The sequence below is a fragment of the Triturus cristatus genome, chromosome 1_2 (genome assembly GCF_964204655.1).
Source record: "Triturus cristatus chromosome 1_2, aTriCri1.1, whole genome shotgun sequence".
In the NCBI taxonomy this organism is placed as follows: Eukaryota; Metazoa; Chordata; class Amphibia; order Caudata; family Salamandridae; genus Triturus; species Triturus cristatus.
In genome coordinates this window covers 1,175,515,982-1,175,535,573 of record NC_140580.1, presented here as the reverse complement: position 1 = coordinate 1,175,535,573, position 19,592 = coordinate 1,175,515,982, and the positions used below count along the sequence as shown (strand labels likewise).

Sequence of the window (19,592 nt, the reverse complement as noted above, 5' to 3'; positions counted from 1 at the left end):
ACAGCCGCAGCCATCACTCTCTGCAGTGGTGGAACCCTCAAAACTTAGGAAAGGGGCGGCCCTTCATAGACTAAATTCCACAGATTGTATTGACAGCGGACCCATCTCTAACTGGTTGGGGTGCTTATCTTCAATATCACATGGTATAAGGGCTGTGGTCACACAGTCCCAAACGTCTGCATATCAACAACCTAGAACTGCTATCAGCGTTTCTAGCACTAAAAGCTTTTCTCACCCCATTATCTAGGCAAGACTGTCTTAGTCTGCACAGACAACATGACAGCCATGTATTACCTACAAAAACTGGGAGGCGCACACACTCTTCAACTGTTGCGACTTGCGCAAAGCATTTGGAATTGGGTGATTCACCCCCAAATATATCTCCTAGCAGAACACCTTCTAGGAGTAGACAATCAGATTGCAGACCTGCTCAGCAGACACAGGATGCAAATCCACGAGTGGGAACTTCATACCAAAGTTCTTCTTCCCAACTTCCAAAAATGGGGATTTCCACAAATAGATTTCTTTGTTACAGCGCACAATGCAAAATGCCCAAACTTCACATCCAGGTTCCCACACCAAGATTCCAAAGGCAATGCTCTATAGATGAATTGGTCAGGGAAATCTGCTTATGCTTTTCCACCTCTCCCACTAATTCCATTACTGGTACGGAAGTCTCTCACACTAATCTTAATAGCCCCTACTTGGGCTCGACAACCTTTGTACATTACCCTGTTAGAACTCTGTGGTTCCACATAAAAAGCTACATCTCACACCCTGTCTCCTCACTCAGAGCCATGGAGAAATCAGACATCCAAATCCCACAGAACTCAACCTAGCGATTTGGCTCCTGAAGTCATAGAGTTTGGTTATTTACAACTGCCACCAGACTATATGAATATTCTCAGAGGCGGTAAAGCTTACTTCTAGAGCATATTATGCTGTGAAATGGAAATGTTTTGTTTTGCAGCGTGAATCTTTCTGGATTCACTATGCTGTGCATTATTCCGCGGTCTGGTGGTTTGGTCCGGATTCGTAGTCTTTCTTTTCTTTCTTTTTTCTTTTTTTTGTAGCCCAGGTGGGCGTCGAAGTCCCACCATTTGGTGCACTTCTCGTGACGTCGTCCTGCTTCCTGCGGAAGTCCCACCTCGGGGCGCCATCTTCAGATTCTTTTTTCCGCCGTTTTGGTCTGGATCGTCACCGTGAAGGTCCAGAGTTTTTTGCGAAGAAAAGAAGAAAAAGCACGAGTTTCATCGAAGAAGAAGTTGAGGAAGACTACAGAAAGGAAGAACAACAAGCCGGGACGACGAAGAAGGAGGAGAACCTCGAGATCTTCGACGTCCAACGGAGAATGCGCACTCAGGGACACTGAGCGCAGGAATGGACAAGACACCTTTTAAATTCTGCCGTCACTGCCACCACAAATACGCGCAGAAGGACCAACATCCGGTCTGCAACCTTTGCCTGCCAGTTGACCACGAGAGCAAGGACTGCAACGCCTGTTCGGCCTTCACACCGGATACGCTCCGGGTGAGCGAGAGACAGAGGAGAGCCAACTACAACATGGAGTCAAAGTCCTCGACGACCGCGAGTGGATCCAAGAACGAAAGGCCCAACACTGATTTCCCCACGCTATGGGCTAGAATAAACTCTACAGCCAGTTGCACAGGTTAGAGTGGAGCAATATAACAGCTGTTATGATTGCCTGTGAGTCCTGAATGCTTGTGTCTACATGTAATTATGCTGATGGTTGTAGCCCCTGAAACGCCTGGATTTATTCTAGCATTGTGCTTTGCCTAATATGGAAGTGACTAGACCAATATTGTATTATGTAAACCTTTGAATGGCACCTGTCAACATCATGTATATGGCTATGCTAAAAAAAAAAAGACAAAAGGCCCGGCGGATCCTTCGAGAAGGACTCCCAGGTGCCGAAGACCGCCGAAATGCAAAGGTCGTCGAAGCAAGGCCAAGAAAGTGGGCGTTCGACTTCGAAAGATAAGGTCGCGTCGACGCAAGCTCCGTCGAAAAGACCGGCGCTCGACGCCGAACACGTCTCTGAAATGGAAAAGAAAAAGAGGAGGCTCGAGGCAGAGATAGAGCATCCTTCAAAGGAAAAGGGAGTTCGCCGAGAAGATGAAAAAATTCACTATCCCAACGAAACCACCGTCTATCATCGTCGAAGTCGAGGAACAGGAGGAGTTTGACGCAGAAGAACTGTCGAAGACTCCCGGAGAGGAAGAAGAGGATCTTTACTATGAGGGAGAAGAATATGAGGAAAAACAATCGAACTCCGGCTCGGCGCCGTCGACGACACAAGACCTGGAGTGGCAGGACCTCGACGCCGAAAATCCAGAAGAGCCTGTGGAGACTTGCCCTTCGCCGCCAGATGACATATGGGCTTACAATATGGTAGTCAAAAGCGCGGCTGCAGCTTTTGGTGTTAAGCTGGAGGAAGAAAAGCCGAAAGCAGACTTTTTACTGGAGACACTGCTCCCCATCCAAACTAGGAGCCAGTTCCTCCCAATGCTCCAGAGTGTCATGAACCAGGGGAACGAGGCGTTCAAGGACCCAGCAACATGCAGGTCCATCACACCTAGGACGGAGAAAAAATATAAACACTCCTCCCAGGACCCTCCATACATCAAAGGATCCGTCACAGCAGATTCAATCATTGCATCTACTGCCAGGAAGAGGGCAAATGTCCCGGCAACCTCTGGACCACCTCCAGACAAGGAAAGCAGGAGGATGGACCTGACGGGGAGGAAAATAGAGAGAAACGCGGCAATGCACTGGGGCATGGCGAACTCCAATGCCCTACTGAACAGGCACCAATACCAACATTGGGGCGAAATGGGGGAACTAATCAAGCACCTCCCCGAGCAATACCAACAAAGAGCTGCGCACCTAGTGGAGGAAGGAAAGAATATAGCAAACTCTTGCCTTAAAACAGCGTTGGATGGAGCAGAAACATCAAGCAGGCTGATGGCGATTGGAATAACAAAAAGAAGGCAAGCCTGGCTCAGGATTTCGGGCTTCAAGCAAGAAGTTCAGAACAACATCCTGAACACCCCTTTCAACGGAGAGACACTGTTCGGGGCACCAGTGGATGAAAAACTCACCCAGCTCAAAAAGGAGAACAAAACCGCAAGGTCCATGGGGGCCCTGCAATTCAGAGGGATGAGAAGAGGTACCCCGACACGGAGACCTTACGGAAGAGGAGGAAACCAGCCGGGAACGTCACACCAAACATTCCAGCAGGGCCATCAAGGCGACAATCACGGGCAGCAGGCCCAGCAGAAACAAAACTGGCAGTACCAGCCTCGGGGCCAGTCCTTTCGAAGTAGGGGGAACGGACGAGGCCAAAGACGCAGAGGGGTAGACCAACCCACCTCAAAGTGACTTCACACGGGAAAGAGTGCTCACCCACAAGATCCTTCCGAGGGTGGAGCACAAAAGATCCAAGATGAGAGGGTTACACAGACCAAACGCCAACGAGCGTGCAACACCAGTAGGCGGCAGACTGAGACGTTTCCTTCAAGAATGGCAAAAGATAACAGACAAATGGATACTCAACATCATACAGTTCGGCTACTGCATAGAGTTGGAAAGGAAACCACCAAACAGAAAACCAAAGAGGAGGAGACACTCAGGACAGGAGCTAGTGCAACTCGTAGAAGAAGCACATGAGCTACTCCTAAAGGATGCCATAGAGAAAGGAACAAGGGAGTGTACTCCAACTACTTCCTGGTACCAAAGGTGGATGGAACACTAAGACCCATCCTGGATCTACGGTTCCTAAACAAGTACATAAGGACGCAAAAATTCAAAATGACGTACCTACAAGAGGTACTCCCGCAAATGAGAGACGGAGACTTCATGTCCACCGTGGATCTCAAAGATGCCTACCTGCACATCCCAATGAACAGGCAGCACAAAAGTCTGTTAATGTTCGCCATTGGCAAGGAACACTACCAATTCACAACCTTGGCATTCGGGCTAAGGTCCGCACCAAGGGTTTTCACAAAATGCCTGGCGGCAGTGGCAGCATACCTACGGAGGGAAGGGATTCATGTATACCCTTATCTCGACGACTGGCTAATAAAGGCAAGTTCACGCGAAAGATGCGAGGAACACGCACAGCGGGTCACACACACACTAACGAAGCTGGGATTCTCAATACACTGGGGGAAATCCTGTATGGAACCAGAACAGGTGAAGATCTTCCTGGGGGCACAGATCAACACCTTACAGAGAACAGTGATGCCCAGCGACAAGAGAACACTGACCCTGCTGAAGGAGACACGCCTCTACCAGAAGGGGCGAGCTCTGACAGTGAGAACAGCGAGCAAGATCATGGGGATGATGGCGTCATGCATTCACCTAGTTCCCAATGTACGCCTACACATGAGGCCTTTGCAGGATCGGCTGCAACAGCAATGGTCACAAGCAAGCGGAAGTTGGGAGGAACTAGTGGTTGTAACGCACGCTGTGCAAGAAGAGATAGCATGGTGGAACAGGGAGAACATAACTATAGGAAGCCCTTGACACCACCGAGCCCAACGGTGACCATCACCACGGACGCATCCCAGATAGGATGGGGAGCACATATGGACAAGCTCAAAGTGAGGGGTCTGTGGACTCCAGCGGATGCGGTCAGACACATCAACTACCTGGAATTGAAGACCGTATTCCTAGCCCTGAAAGCCTTCCAGAAAAAACTGAACTGCCAGAAGGTGTTGATACAAACAGACAATACAAAAACAATGTTCTACATCCACAAGCAGGGAGGAACACAGTCATTTCCCCTATCCAACCTGGCACAGGTGATTTGGAGATGGGCCATCCCACTCAAAATAGACCTGCTGGCTATTCACCTACCAGGGAAGGACAATGTGGAAGCAGACTGGCTCAGCAGGCAGACTTCGGCGTCCCACGAGTGGCAGCTCAATGGACAGGAAACGCAAAGGCTATTCAGAAGGTGGGGTACACCGACAATAGACCTGTTTGCAACACACCAGAATGCAAAATGCCAAAGCTTCGCATCCAGACAACCAGAAAAACAATCCAAGGGGAATGCCCTTTGGATAAGCTGGTCAAAAACATTTGCCTACGCTTTTCCACCAATACCACTGATACACAGGGTACTCAACAAGTGCAGGACCAGCAACATGACCCTGATCCTAGTGGCACCACAGTGGGCAAGACAGACCTGGTACTCACAAATAGTGGAGATGGCACAGGGACCACCACACAAGTTCACCAAAAGAAAGGACTTACTCTCCATGCAGAACGGAGAGGTTCTACACCCAGAGCCAGAGAGCCTCGGCCTAGCGGCATGGCTCCTGAAGACAGAGTTCGCACACCTTAAGCTACCTCAAAGCACTATGCGAGTGCTCTGGGAGGCAAGGAGACCGACGACACGGAAATGCTATGGGGAAAAATGGAAGAGGTACACACATTGGTGCAGGAGACATAAACTGCAAAATAAGTTGACAAAGGAATCAACGGTGCTAAGATACCTCACACACCTACTAAAGGCTAAACTATGTTCATCCTCACTAAGGGTACACCTAGCAGCGATTGTTGCCTACACACGAGGTGAGACGGGTGAAAGTTTCTTTACATCAAGAGTTGTAAAGAGGTTCCTGGAGGGGGCAAAAAGGATAGTGCCACCAAAAAGGATGCCGGCGTGGAACCTCAACTTAGTCCTAACGGAACTTATGAAGGCGCCCTTTGAGCCCATTCACAAGGCCTCCATTCAAATGCTAACAATGAAGACAGCCTTTCTGGTGGCAATAACCTCGCTGCGCAGAGTAAGCGAGCTGCAAGCGCTAACACCGCAAGAGCCCTACATCCAGATACACAAGGACAGAGTCGTAATGAGAACGGACCCACACTTCATGCCGAAGGTGGTGTCGGCATTTCATATGAACCAGACAATATAAATACCAAGCTTCTTTCAGAACCCTACCACAGGCGCAGAAAGGGCACTGCACACTCTAGACGCTAGAAGGGCGGTGATGCACTACATCAAGAGAACCAAGGAGCACAGGAAAACTAAGCAGTTTTTTGTGTCCTTCGCAACCAGCTTCCTGGGTAGACCAGTGACAAAAGGCACCATTGCGCGATGGATCGCACTGACGATACAGTTCTGCCACAAACAGGCAGGGCAAGAACTTTCGGAAAGGGCACGGGCCCACTCCACAAGGAAGAAAGGAGCAACAATTGCTTTTCTGGCAAACACACCCATTCAAGACATATGCCTGGCGGCAACATGGGCTTCAGTGCACACGTTCACTAAGCACTACTGCGTGGAGATACAAATGAACAAGGAAGCACAAGTAGGACAAAAGGTGCTTCAACATATATTCAACGACCAACGCTCATCTTCCACCCAGCCGCCACAAAAGTGACAAACCGCTACAAAATCAATGCACAGCATAGTGAATCCAGAAAGGTTCACGCTGCAAAACAAATAGTTTCTTACCTGTCGGTGTAGTTTTGCAGCTTGAAGATCTTTCTGGATTCACTAGCGAACCCTCCCACCTCCACCAGAAAGATGAGGATGGAGAAGAGGGGGGAAAGACAGAGAATGGAGAACAAAAGAAGACTTGAAAAGAAATGTGAGAAAGGATATAATTGAGAAGAAATACTGTAAATTGCCTAGGGTTCAAAAACAAAACAAAACAAAAAAAAAGAATCCGAAGATAGCGCCCCGAGGTGGGACTTCCGCAGGAAGCAGGACGACGTCACGAGAAGTGCACCAAATGGTGGGACGTCGACGCCCACCTGAGCTACCAAAAAAAAAATAAAAAAAAATAAAGAAAGACTACGAATCCGGACCCAACCACCAGACCGCGGAATAATGCACAGCATAGTGAATCCAGAAAGATCTTCAAGCTGCAAAACTACACCGACAGGTAAGAAACTATTCGTTGTCTATTATAACAACCATATCAATCCACTTGATGCTTCAGTACAGAACATCATTTGTTAACTGCTGTATTTACAGCAGTGTGGACTAGCTTACACATCCATTCGCTTACATTTAGCAGCGGTAGCTGCATATTTGCAAAACAGACAACACTTATCCCTATTCAGAGTACCAGTGATTAAAGCCTTCATGGAAGAATTAAAAAGGGGGATACCAAGAATTCCCCCTGCTCCAGAGTGGATCTTAAACATAGTTCTTACAAGACTAATGGGTCCACCATTTAACTAATGCACAAATGCCAGTTGCAATTCCTGTCATGGAAAGTCACTTTCCTCATAGCGTTAACTTCATTAAGGAGAGTTGGTGAACTTAAGGCATTCACTATACAAAAGCCTTACTTTCAGCTACGCAAGGATAGGGTGGTTCTTCGTACTAATCCTAAATTTCTCCCTAAAGTAGTTTCTGCTTTTCATATCAACCAGTTGAATTACCGGTTTTCTTTCCTCACCCTGATTCTGTAGCAGAACGAGCTCTACATACACTTGATGTTAGGCAGGCTACACCCTGATTCCGTAGCAGAACGAGCTCTACATGCACTTGATGTTAGGCAGGCTCTACTTTACTACATGGAAAGAACCAAAGAGGTCAAAAAACAAAACCACTATTTGTTGCTTTTTTCTCCACCTCACAGGGGCAATCCTGACTCTAAGTCCGGCATTGCAAGATGGATTGTAAAATGTATCCAGACATGTTATACTAAAGCAAAGAGGTCTTTGTTCGTACCCCCTAGGGCACATTCCAGTCACGTAAAATAGAGGCTACTATGGCCTTCTTAGGAAATATTCCCATAGCTGATATTTGTAAGGCAGTTACATGGTCTACACCGCCCACATTCACAAAACACTATTGTGTAGATGTGTCCTCAAGACAACAGGCAAATGTAGGCAAGGAGTACTTAAAACACTTTTTCAAACAACTACAGCCACTACAGGTTAGTCATCGCTTTGGGAGAGTACTGCTATATAGTCTTTGCAAAGCATGTGATCTACAGCTCACATGCCTCATCTGTTCTTGGCATGTAGAGCTGTAGATTCACATGCGTCCACCCACCTCCCCGGTCTCCTGTAGTGATTGTAGTTCTTAATATACATTAATATGCATGGACATCTCTATTCTACCCTTCCGAACTCCAGCCTTCACCCTCTACGGGAAAACATTCTAACAATGGAGTCGATGCCGATGCACACTATCACCGAAAGGATAAGTCACCTACCTTGTGACTGGAAAGACTTCTTCGAACAAAAAACAACTTGCAAACATCGGGACCCAACACTAGATGGCAGGAGTATGCAAAGCATGTGAATCTATAGCTCTACAGGCCAAGAACAGATGTTACTGGGTAAGTAACATTTTCCTTCTGTAGCATTCCGTCCCTTGGATAAGTAGATATTTTATAAACTTACACATCCCCACAATGCACTCGCATGTAGTGGTGAATGAAAAGGAACATAGGTCCCTATATGGGAGCAGTGGACGGATACAAGTTAGCCAGTCAAGGGATCATAAAGGGGATGTGCTCCAGGTGACGGACCAACACAGGAAGACGAAGACAAGCAATTGACTAAGAAGGTAGTAAATTGCAGTGCCAGTAAATTCAACCAGTGGTTAGCAACGCTTGGACTGTAAGCCCACTGGAAGTTCACAATAGTCTTTCTCAACCGGACAACTTGCTCTGTCTGGAAGGCGAGACCTAGAACGAATATACATTGAATTTAAAACATTTCTGGCTAAGAACCTGCTCGATTATAATAAAAAAATTAATTAAAAAAAAAAAACAGCCCAATTTGAAGCAGCTGTGCAAGTTGGCTACTCGGGCAGATAAAAAAAATATTTTAGCGTTTACATTTGTCTGAAGTTGACCTGCTGTCTTTGCCCATGATCCAAGCACCTCTCTTTTCTTCCATGACTCTTTGCTCGCACTTGCGACAGCTTTGCTGTTCAGAATCCTTTATATTTCCAGCTCCCCTGGTGTGCTTTTCATTCCCACCAGTAGCACCTCCTCCCATATACACCCACTCTCTCTGCATCCTGCCACTTATATCTGTGTAGGCACGTGCCATTGTTATACCAGACGCTCACTCCTCTTGGTAATGTGCTCAAATCGTAGTCTAGCTTCCTGACAGGGCTTAGTAAATGAAACCTGCAGCCTGCGCCCAGTTCACATTCTGTCGTGGAACCCAAGTGTTGAAGAGTGTTTGCCATCTCTACCCCCTCCACCTGCCAGTAATGCACTTTGAAGCTTGTTTGGCATACACAGCTGGCCATTGCTGCAGGCTGAACCCGCATCCCTACACATTACATATCTTGGTCATGGCGCCTATGCCCCTCCTCTTTGACTCCTAATGCACTCCTGCTTTGAGGGAACGTTAAAGGCTCCAAGCTTCACTGGATCTGTCTTCTTGTGGCACACTTAGTTGCTTTGCATGTTGCATCTCTTTTATAGTGCACATGGCAGTGTTAATAGGCTGTCAGCATAACAGTGCCACATCTTGACAATGCAAACATCTCCTTGACTGGTACCGATTCATTCTTTTGCAGGCAGAGTACTTGAAGTGTGTGGATAAACTGGAAAAGGACCTCATTCCAAAGACTCGGAAGGAGTTTGAAGATTTGGCTAAAGCAGAAGCTCCAACATGGGAGACACACGGGAACCTCATGGTATGTATTCATGTGCGGGCCTTGGGGTTTAGGAATAGACTGATCATGTGCTGGCACCGGCCTCCAAGAGCCCAATGGTATGTCGATACAGGTCCTCAGGGGGCTCTTTAAGGTACATGGTGTGGTAATGTCTCTGTGGCAGCCTCCAAGAGCCCAATGGTATGTGGATACGGGTCTTCAGGGGGCTCTTCAAGGTACACAGTGTGGTAATGTCTCTGTGCCAGCCTCCAGGACCTATGGGGCTGTGGTAATCTTCCTGCACTCCTCTCAAGTAAGCTGGGTGGGCCTGGTAATGTAAAAAGACTACATGGTGCTATGCAGACTTCTAGTATCACAATCAATTAGGTAATAGTTCTGTGAAAGAAATGTATCAGTTATGCGCATATTTAATGCAAGCACTTTAATCTGTCAAAAGCAAATAGAAAAACAGCACGACCTATTCACGTTTTACTAATGATAAATGGATTATACCCCAAATACAGGCTCCACAGTCGTAACAAGAAATGCCATGTGTTCATTAGAAGTTTCAAAAACCATTCTAAAAATATGCTATAATATTTGTGATCAGTGAAATATTAATAAATGAACTAATCCATGTCAGATCATATCGCATTAGTAATGAGGGCAGACGCTCATTAATTAACTGAGGGCTCTTTAATACTGAGATGATCAAAAACGTTTTAACCTCTTCTTTTTAGAGTTGCTGTTAGCGGTATTGTATATACATCATAAGTACAATGTCAACAGACTTTGCTGTTTCCCCCTCAGCTTTAGGTCGATTAAAGTGCTGGCATTCAGTATCTATATAACTGACAAGTTTCTGTCACAGCACTGTTAAATAATGCTGCCTAGTAATGCTTCTCCTCTGGTTTGAACCTGGTACATGACAAGGAGTCTGTAGCAAGCCCCAAGAACCTTGTGGTACGTAGTAATGAGTTTGGAGTCTTGGGGTACTTGCTATGTGTCTTCTCACTGTGATGAGTGCAGTTACTGGCCTGCAGCTCCAGTCACCGATTCCCGCTTCCTTCACCATTGAGCCAGATCACCGGCCACCTCCTGCAGCTTAGGCCACCCTCCCGCCGACTCCTGCTTCCTTCACCATTGAGCCAGATCACCGGCCATCTCCTGCAGCTTAGGTCACCCTCCCGCCGACTCCTGCTTCCTTTGCTCTTGAGCCGAATCACCGGCCACCTCCTGCAGCTTAGGTCACCCTCCCGCCGACTCCTGCTTCCTTTACCATTGAGCCAGATCACCGGCCACCTCCTGCAGCTCCCGTCCCCCTCCAGCCGACTCCTGCTTCCTTCACCCTTGAGCCCGATCACCGGCCACCTCCTGCAGCTCCCGTCACCCCCCCCGCCGACTCCTGCTTCCTTCACCCTTGAGCCCGATCACCTGCCACCTCCTGCAGCTGCCGTCACCCCCCGCCGACTCCTGCTTCCTTCACCCTTGAGCCCGACCACCGGCCACCTCCTGCAGCTCCCGTCACCCCCCGCGACTCCTGCTTCCTTCGACATTGAGCCAGATCACCGGCCACCTCCTGCAGCTCCCGTCACCCCCAGCCGACTCCTGCTTCCTTCACCGTTGAGCCAGATCACCGGCTACCTACCGCAGCTCCTGTCCCCCTCCCGCCGATTCCCGCTTCCTTCACCATTGAGCCCGATCACCGGCCCCTCCTGCAGCTGCCGTCACCCTCCTGCCGACTCCTGCTTCCTTCACCCTTGAGCCCGATAACCGGCCCCTCCTGCAGCTTCGGTCACCCTCCTGCCGACTCCGGCTTCCTTCACCCTTGAGCCCGATCACCGGCCACCTCCTGCAGCTGCCGTCACCCCCCGCCGACTCCTACTTCTTTCACTCTTGAGCCCGATCACCGGCTACCTCCTGCAGCTCCCGTCACCCACCGCCGACTCCTGCTTCCTTCACCCTTGAGCCCGATCACCGGCCACCTCCTGCAGCTCCCGTCACCCCCCGCCGACTCCTGCTTCCTTCACCCTTGAGCCCGATCACCGGCCACCTCCTGCAGCTCCCGTCACCCCCCGCCGACTCCTGCTTCCTTCACCCTTGAGCCCGATCACCGCCCCCTCCTGCAGCTTCAGTCACCCTCCTGTCGACCACAGCTTCCTTCACCGTTGAGCCAGATCACCGGCCACCTCCTGCAGCTGCCGTCACCCCCCGCCGACTCCTGCTTCCTTCACCCTTGAGCCAGATCACCGGCCACCTCCTGCAGCTTCTGTCACCCTCCTGTCGACCACAGCTTCCTTCACCGTTGAGCCAGATCACCGGCCACCTCCTGCAGCTGCCGTCACCCCCGCCGACTCCTGCTTCCTTCACCCTTGAGCCCGATCACCGGCCACCTCCTGCAGCTCCCGTCACCCCCCGCCGACTCCTGCTTCCTTCACCCTTGAGCCCGATCACCGCCCCCTCCTGCAGCTTCAGTCACCCTCCTGTCGACCACAGCTTCCTTCACCATTGAGCCAGATCACCGGCCACCTCCTGCAGCTGCCGTCACCCCCCGCCGACTCCTGCTTCCTTCACCCTTGAGCCAGATCACCGGCCACCTCCTGCAGCTTCTGTCACCCTCCTGTCGACCACAGCTTCCTTCACCGTTGAGCCAGATCACCGGCCACCTCCTGCAGCTGCCGTCACCCCCGCCGACTCCTGCTTCCTTCACCCTTGAGCCCCATCACCGGCCCCTCCTGCAGCTTCGGTCACCCTCCTGTCGACCACAGGTTCCTTCACCGTTGAGCCAGATCACCGGCCACCTCCTGCAGCTGCCGTCACCCCCGCCGACTCCTGCTTCCTTCACCCTTGAGCCAGATCACCGGCCACCTCCTGCAGCTGCCGTCACCCCCGCTGACTCCCGCTTCCTTCACCCTTGAGCCCGATCACCAGCCCCTCCTGCAGCTGCCGTCACCCTCCTGCCGACTCCTGCTTCCTTCACCCTTGAGCCCGATCACCGGCCACCTCCTGCAGCTGCCGTCACCCCCCCGCTGACTCCTGCTTCTTTCACTCTTGAGCTCGATCACCGGCTACCTCCTGCAGCTCCCGTCACCCCCTGCCGACTCCTGCTTCCTTCACCCTTGAGCCCGATCACCGGCCCCTCCTGCAGCTTCGGTCACCCTCCTGCCGACTCCTGCTTCCTTCACCATTGAGCCAGATCACCGGCTACCTACTGCAGCTCCCGTCCCCCTCCCGCCGATTCCTGCTTCCTTCACCATTGAGCCAGATCACCGGCCACCTCCTGCAGCTGCCGTCAGCCCCCGACGACTCCTGCTTCCTTAATACTTGATCTCGATCACCGGCCACCTCCTGCAGCCCGTCACCCTCCGGCTGACTCCAGCTTCCTTCACCCAGATCACTGGCCACCTCCTGCAGCTCCGGTCACCCTCCCGCCGACACCTGCTTCCTTCACGCTTGAGCCCGATCACTGGCCACCTCCGGCAGCTCCCGTCGCCCTCACGTTGGCTGCAGCTTCCTTCACCCTTGAGCCCGATCACTGGCCACCTCCTGCAGCCTGTCACCCTCCAGCCAACTCCTGCTTCCTTCACCCTTGCGCCCGATCACCGGCTACCTCCTGCAGCTGCCATCACCCCCCGCCGACTCCCGCTTCCTTCATCCTTGAGCCCGATCACCTGCCACCTCCTGCAGCTGCCGTCACCCCCCGCCGACTCCTGCTTCCTTCACCCTTGAGCCACATCACCTGCCACCTCCTGCAGCTGCGGTCACCCTCCCGCCGACACCTACTTCCTTTAATCTTGAGCCCGATCACCTGCCACCTCCTGCAGCCCCGGTCACCCTCCCGCCGACTTCTATTAAGAAACCTGTGGTATTTTTGAAATGTGCACAAGATACTGAGTTGAGATTTAGCGGTTATTTGCTCACTTCTGAACTTGAGGATACCTTACTGTGAGAAGTTGGCCTGGTATATGCTGCTCACTAATTCTAGTGATCACCTTGTACCATTGATAGACCAGCTATCCTAGTGGTAGCATGGACAGTGCAGTCTGCAGGCTAAACTCTTGAGGGCATGTGAAGCCAGCTGTTTTACCATATGTAACCTCCTTGAATACCAAATGAAAGGACACCACACAGATTTATATTCAAAATATATATGTATTTATTTACTTAAAAGTATCCCCTATACTCTTTATGAGCACAGAAGCACATTCGTTTAAAACAAGGCAGTGTTTAAATATACAAAAGTTGCACAATTATGGATGGGCCCGGGTGGCCCGCTAAACCATATACTAAAATAGTGGTATAAGAACCACGTATAGAAAAGTAAGAAGGCCTAGGGCCTTGAGAATTGCTGGGACTACAAGGAGCTAACAGTAGTTAGTGACCAGGAGGCCCACAGGATGCGTGTGCAGTGTTGAAAGTTACACGCGTGCACCTATTGGATTCAATGGGTGCATAAAAGTCACAAAGTTAAAGCAAAGGGAGTCTTCCGGATGGACCAGAACCTAACAACTTGAAACCTAGACACTAGAGATGTTTCTCTACCCAGGAGCACCAGAGTGCCAGCGTTACCTCACCCACAGGAAGCGGGTGCATAGGGGTCAAAGTGCGTTGGGTTTCGTCGTGCAGGTCTATGGAGCCTGAGGATGAAGATGCTGCAGGCGGCTAGGCAGGAAGAGTTCGGGTGGATCCAAGGGTGGATCTGAAGTGTAGACAACCTGTAAGCAGAGGGGACAGTGTTCAAAGTCACTAGCCAGTGACCGGCGTGGAACCAGGAAGGAACCAGGCGATGTCGGGTGCAAACAGGTGAAGAAAGGAAGCTTGTCTCTGCAGCCACGTGGAAGTGAAGATGTAGACGATGTCCAGGACTCACTCACGAGCTGTCCCACGAAGGCTCTAGCTGATGGCGGTGTCGGCTTCTCGATTGGAGCAAACATGCCTTGGCTAATGTAAGCCACGCAGGAGTCGATGAAAGCTTGGTGCTCTAACCAGCAAGGTCAGAGGGGCTGCTCCTTTTCACAGGAGCAAGGGCCAGTCTGGAGCAACCAGACCAGCGGTGGTGTTCGTAGATTTCGTCGCCAAGATGGCCACTAGCCAACGGGCCAGTAACCGTGCTGACGCGTCGAGTGGCAAAAATCAAAAGGGCCCCACGCAGATCTCGTGGATGCTGGAGGGCTGGGCTTTGGTGCAAATGCTGCTCGGTGTTGGGGCTTCTCAGGGCCCAAAGCACAGCGTTGAGGATGCCTCGGGTGCTGCGCAGTCAGCTTGTCGTGGACGTTCCAAGATGGCCGGTCCCACGTCTCTGTGCCTCCACGGGTCTCTTCTTTGCAGGGACTGTGGATCTGGCTCAGAGATGTCTGGGAGTCTGGGTGTTGTCGGGCTCTGGGCTCGGTCTCCGGCGGGAGGCGGCGGCAAAGCAGTCGTTGAGTTGCTGGATGGTGCCTGTATTCACAGGGTGGTCACTCCTTGGCCACAAGGGAGATTCTCTTCAGTCTTCTGTGCAGCAGAACGTCGAAGTCCAGTAGTTTTTCTTGTTAAAGTCAAGTTTCAGGATGATCTGAAGTCTTGGGACACAGCTCCTACTCTTATTCCAAATCTAGGGGCCGGATTACCTGCTAGGTCCCTCCTCTGGGTGGGACCAGGAAGGGGGGTGGTTACACCCCCTTTCCTTTGTCCAGTTTCGCGCCAGGACTGGGGCTGGAGAGCCCCAGCTCCGGTTTGAACTGGCATATGCACAGGGACACCTTGTGTGCCCCAGGCATGTCTCAATCTATTCAGCCCTCCCTAACCCACTACACAAAATCCTGTTTGGGGTGGTGCAAGCACCTCCCCTGACAGGAAACCCTTTGTCCACACCTCCCAAGCTGGAAGGACTCCCAGCAGCAGGAGGGCAGACTTGTGTCTGTGGTGGCAGCATCCATTTTCTGATGCTGAGGCTCTGTCTAACTTTACCCGGGTTTCAGGTCAGGTACATGTCGTGTCCCTCTAGAAGGGTGGAATGCTACCCCTGTCTCCAGAATTGGCGAGGGGGTAGTATTCCAAATCGTATGACACCTTACTCGACATGTTTTGATAAAGCCAAACCAAAGTTAGCATTTGACCGCGATGTTCATAATGCACTTAAGAGTATATGGTATGGCAATATCATGAAACAGCTAAAGGACGTTGTCCGAAAGCTGCAGACAGGCTCAGCTCATGCCAGAGCACCATCTCACATGAAACCAAGCACTCTGCCTCCAGGATTGTTAAGGCCTGCCATAGGAGTGACTGATAGGTTACCATGTGTCCATATATGTTAGATATAGATATACTATATCTAAGTAAGAGGTGATTACACAAACTTACACCAGCTGAGTGATCAGACAGTTGTGTCAAATAGTGGGGCCAGGCCAGGGGTGGCATAATACATGCTGCAGCCCCTGGTAGGCCTTGGATACACCTATGCCCTGGGTACTGAAAGGAAAGTGCGGACAGAGATGGGAGTGAGAAACATCACTGAAGCAGAAGGCGCCAAGAGAGATGAATTCCGGCCCCTCTTGGTGCCTTCGTCTGGATTCCCTACGTTGGATGTGCTCAAACATGAGTCGAACACATGGATGAGAAACTGGTTCAGCTGTTGCAGGGTCCCATCGCCTTACAATTCTGAGCAGCGCAGCAAATGCAGCTCCCCAAATGAAGACGCGCTCTGAGGTTCAAAGTATGCAGACCAGGTCTAATGTGAGTTTCACTAGCCATAGGGAATGTCTTCTTGCTTGCCCTTTTGTGAACATAACACAGGTTTATATTCATGTGACGGACAAACCCTTAGCACTTCTCAACCTCCTAATACGTCTCTCTATTTCCAGGCTTTGGGGGACAGAAATTGCAGCCCTTTTAGGAAGTACATTATTCTGTAAAGCTTGCTGGAGTTTGTCCTTTAGTGTCGGTGTTACTGCTCTGGACGTCCATTCAGCCAGGAATACGTGTTGCAGCTGACTTGTCATTCGTATGGCTTCAGGTTGGGGTGTGGGAGTTCTTTTACAATCTGTCTGGGTTCAGATCCGGCAGAGCGGACAGTTGACCTGACGTCCTTTGCAGTATCTTGAAAACTAAGATGACATTGGTTTGAGCTGTAATCTGTGCAAAGATGCCTGTGTGAATTTTCTGCCTAAGCTTTTGACACTCAGAATAGACCTACTAGACATGCAGACTAGAGCGAGAATAGAGAATAACAATATTCATGGAAGGAGGATGCCAGCTAGCTTGTTTGTAGGGCCGGTCACTTATTACCCGTACACATGCTGGAGTCCATTTATGCATGCATCCTCCGGAGCCAGAGACACCACTGAAGGGAAAGTGACGAGAGGGAGATCAGAGCAAGAGACATCACTGAAGGGAAAGGGACGAGAGGGAGATCAGAGCAAGAGACATCTTTGAAGTAAAGGTGCCAGGAGAAAGATGGGTGTGAAGGATGGACGGTACCAACGAAGAGGCACCGAGTGAGGCCACAGAATAGAAGGCGCCAAGAGAGAGGGGAATGAAGGAGATTACTGAAGGGAAGGTGCCAAGAGAGAGAAGGGAGTGAGGTATGTCTCTGAAGGGACAGTGCCGAGGGAGAGAAGGGAGTGAGGTATGTCTCTGAAGGGACAGTGCCGAGGGAGAGAAGGGAATGAGGTATGTGTCTGAAGCGACAGTTTCGAGTGAGAGAAGGGAGTGAGGTATGTCTCTGAAGGGACAGTGCCGAGGGAGAGAAGGGAGTGAGGTATGTCTCTGAAGGGACAGTGCCAAGTGAGAGAAGGGAGTGAGGTATGTCTCTGAAGGGACAGTGCCGAGGGAGAGAAGGGAGTGAGGTATGTCTCTGAAGGGACAGTGCCAAGGGAGTGAGGTATGTCTCTGAAGGGACAGTGCCGAGGGAGAGAAGGGAATGACGTATGTCTCTGAAGGGACAGTGCCGAGGGAGAGAAGGGAGTGAGGTATGTCTCTGAAGGGACAGTGCCGAGGGAGAGAAGGGAGTGAGGTATGTCTCTGAAGGGACAGTGCCGAGGGAGAGAAGGGAGTGAGGTAGGTCTCTGAAGGGACAGTTTCAAGTGAGAGAAGGGAGTGAGGTGTCTCTCTGAAGGGACAGTTTCAAGTGAGAGAAGGGAGTGAGGTATGTCTCTGAAGGGACAGTGCCAAGTGAGAGAAGGGAGTGAGGTATGTCTCTGAAGGGACAGTGCCGAGTGAGAGAAGGGAATGACGTATGTCTCTGAGGGGACAGTTTCGAGTGAGAGAAGGGAATGAGGTATGTGTCTGAAGCGACAGTTTCGAGTGAGAGAAGGGAGTGAGGTATGTCTCTGAAGGGACAGTGCCAAGTGAGAGAAGGGAGTGAGGTATGTCTCTGAAGGGACAGTGCCGAGGGAGAGAAGGGAGTGAGGTATGTCTCTGAAGGGACAGTGCCGAGGGAGAGAAGGGAATGAGGTATGTGTCTGAAGCGACAGTTTCGAGTGAGAGAAGGGAGTGAGGTATGTCTCTGAAGGGACAGTGCCGAGGGAGAGAAGGGAGTGAGGTATGTCTCTGAAGGGACAGTGCCAAGTGAGAGAAGGGAGTGAGGTATGTCTCTGAAGGGACAGTGCCGAGGGAGAGAAGGGAGTGAGGTATGTCTCTGAAGGGACAGTGCCGAGTGAGAGAAGGGAATGACGTATGTCCCTGAAGGGACAGTGACGAGAGAGCTATAGTGAGAGATGTCCTTGAAGGGACAGTATGAAGAGAGTGAAGCGAATGAGGGACATTAATGAAAGGAATGCTGACTAGAGGAGAGATGGGATTTACTGTTCCAGTCCACCAGTGACAAATAATCCTGTCCCTTAAGCTGTCTCACCTCGAGAATGACTCTGACGTTGTATATTGCTGTTGCAATACTTGCTTTTCATTTCTGACCATGTTTTTACTTTAATGTGTTCCTGTGAAGTTCATTGCCTCTCCCCTGATGACATTTCTTTAATGGTTCTGCAGACGGAGCGCCAGGTATCCCGGTGGTTCATGCAGTGCCTGCGAGAGCAGGCAATGCTTCTGGAAACCATCTTTCTGTATTATGCCTACTTCGAGATGTCACCTGCGGAATTGCTGACCTTCACCAAGATCTTCAAAGAACAGGGCTTTGGTCGCCGGCAGACAAATCGACACTTGGTAGACGACACCATGGATTCCACTGTAGAACGCATTGGGTATGTGTGCCGAATCTGGAATCAACTGAGTGACCCAGACTGCTGAAATGGAAACTTCAGTTTAGAAGAAATAAAATTAAATTTACGTGATGTGTTGATATCGGAGAGAAGATGGGGAAGTAGAGGAAAAAAGGTGCAGGTAGAGAGGTTAAACGGTATGGGAGGGGAAGGGAGGAACTGGATAAAGGGATGAAAAAAAGACTAAAAAGAGGGAGAGCAAGGAGGGGCAGATTGCAGGATTTGTTTTGCCTCCGAAGTAGTAAGTGGAGGAGCAGAGCATTTGAAAAGTGTATTTTTACAAGAGGAAGATCTGATCAGAGGTAAGTATTTATTTAAAGCACCAAGGAGTGAGTAATGCGCATGGATAACGTAGATGTGACTATATGGATTAAAAGGATAAGGTACTTACCTGTAATCCATGTTCTCTTCCTGGGGGATACTCATCAAAGTCCTAGGCACTGACTAGTTCAGCCCACGTGCGGGGACCCTGGAGCATATCCAAAATAAATATATATATATATATATATATATATATATATATATATATATATATATATATATATATATATATATATATATGTATATTTAGCCACAAACCTGTACGGAGTACCTTCACACACATATATACATGTATATGCATAAACAAGCAGCCTAAAAGCATTCAACAGACTGAGATGCCAAAATTGCATTGGATTTTTCGTTTAAAATATCTTTATATAGCATTTCTATAAAGAACTCCCCTAGTGTACTAACAGCCTTTTATTTTCAAAGAAAAAGGCAAGTAATAGCAGGAAATTAGC

General features: G+C 50.0%; 1 protein-coding gene across 2 annotated transcripts in view; it reads left to right on the top strand.

The window, feature by feature from the left end:
* Positions 1–19,592, top strand: part of NUP188 (nucleoporin 188) — a 1,223,536-nt gene that overhangs the window by 176,699 nt on the left and 1,027,245 nt on the right. For both annotated transcript variants that reach the window (XM_085614037.1, XM_085614036.1), the window contains exons 8-9: positions 9,536–9,655; positions 18,581–18,792. In XM_085614037.1, coding sequence (XP_085470163.1) covers positions 9,536–9,655; positions 18,581–18,792 — 332 coding nt within the window. The remainder of the gene's footprint in view (positions 1–9,535; positions 9,656–18,580; positions 18,793–19,592) is intronic.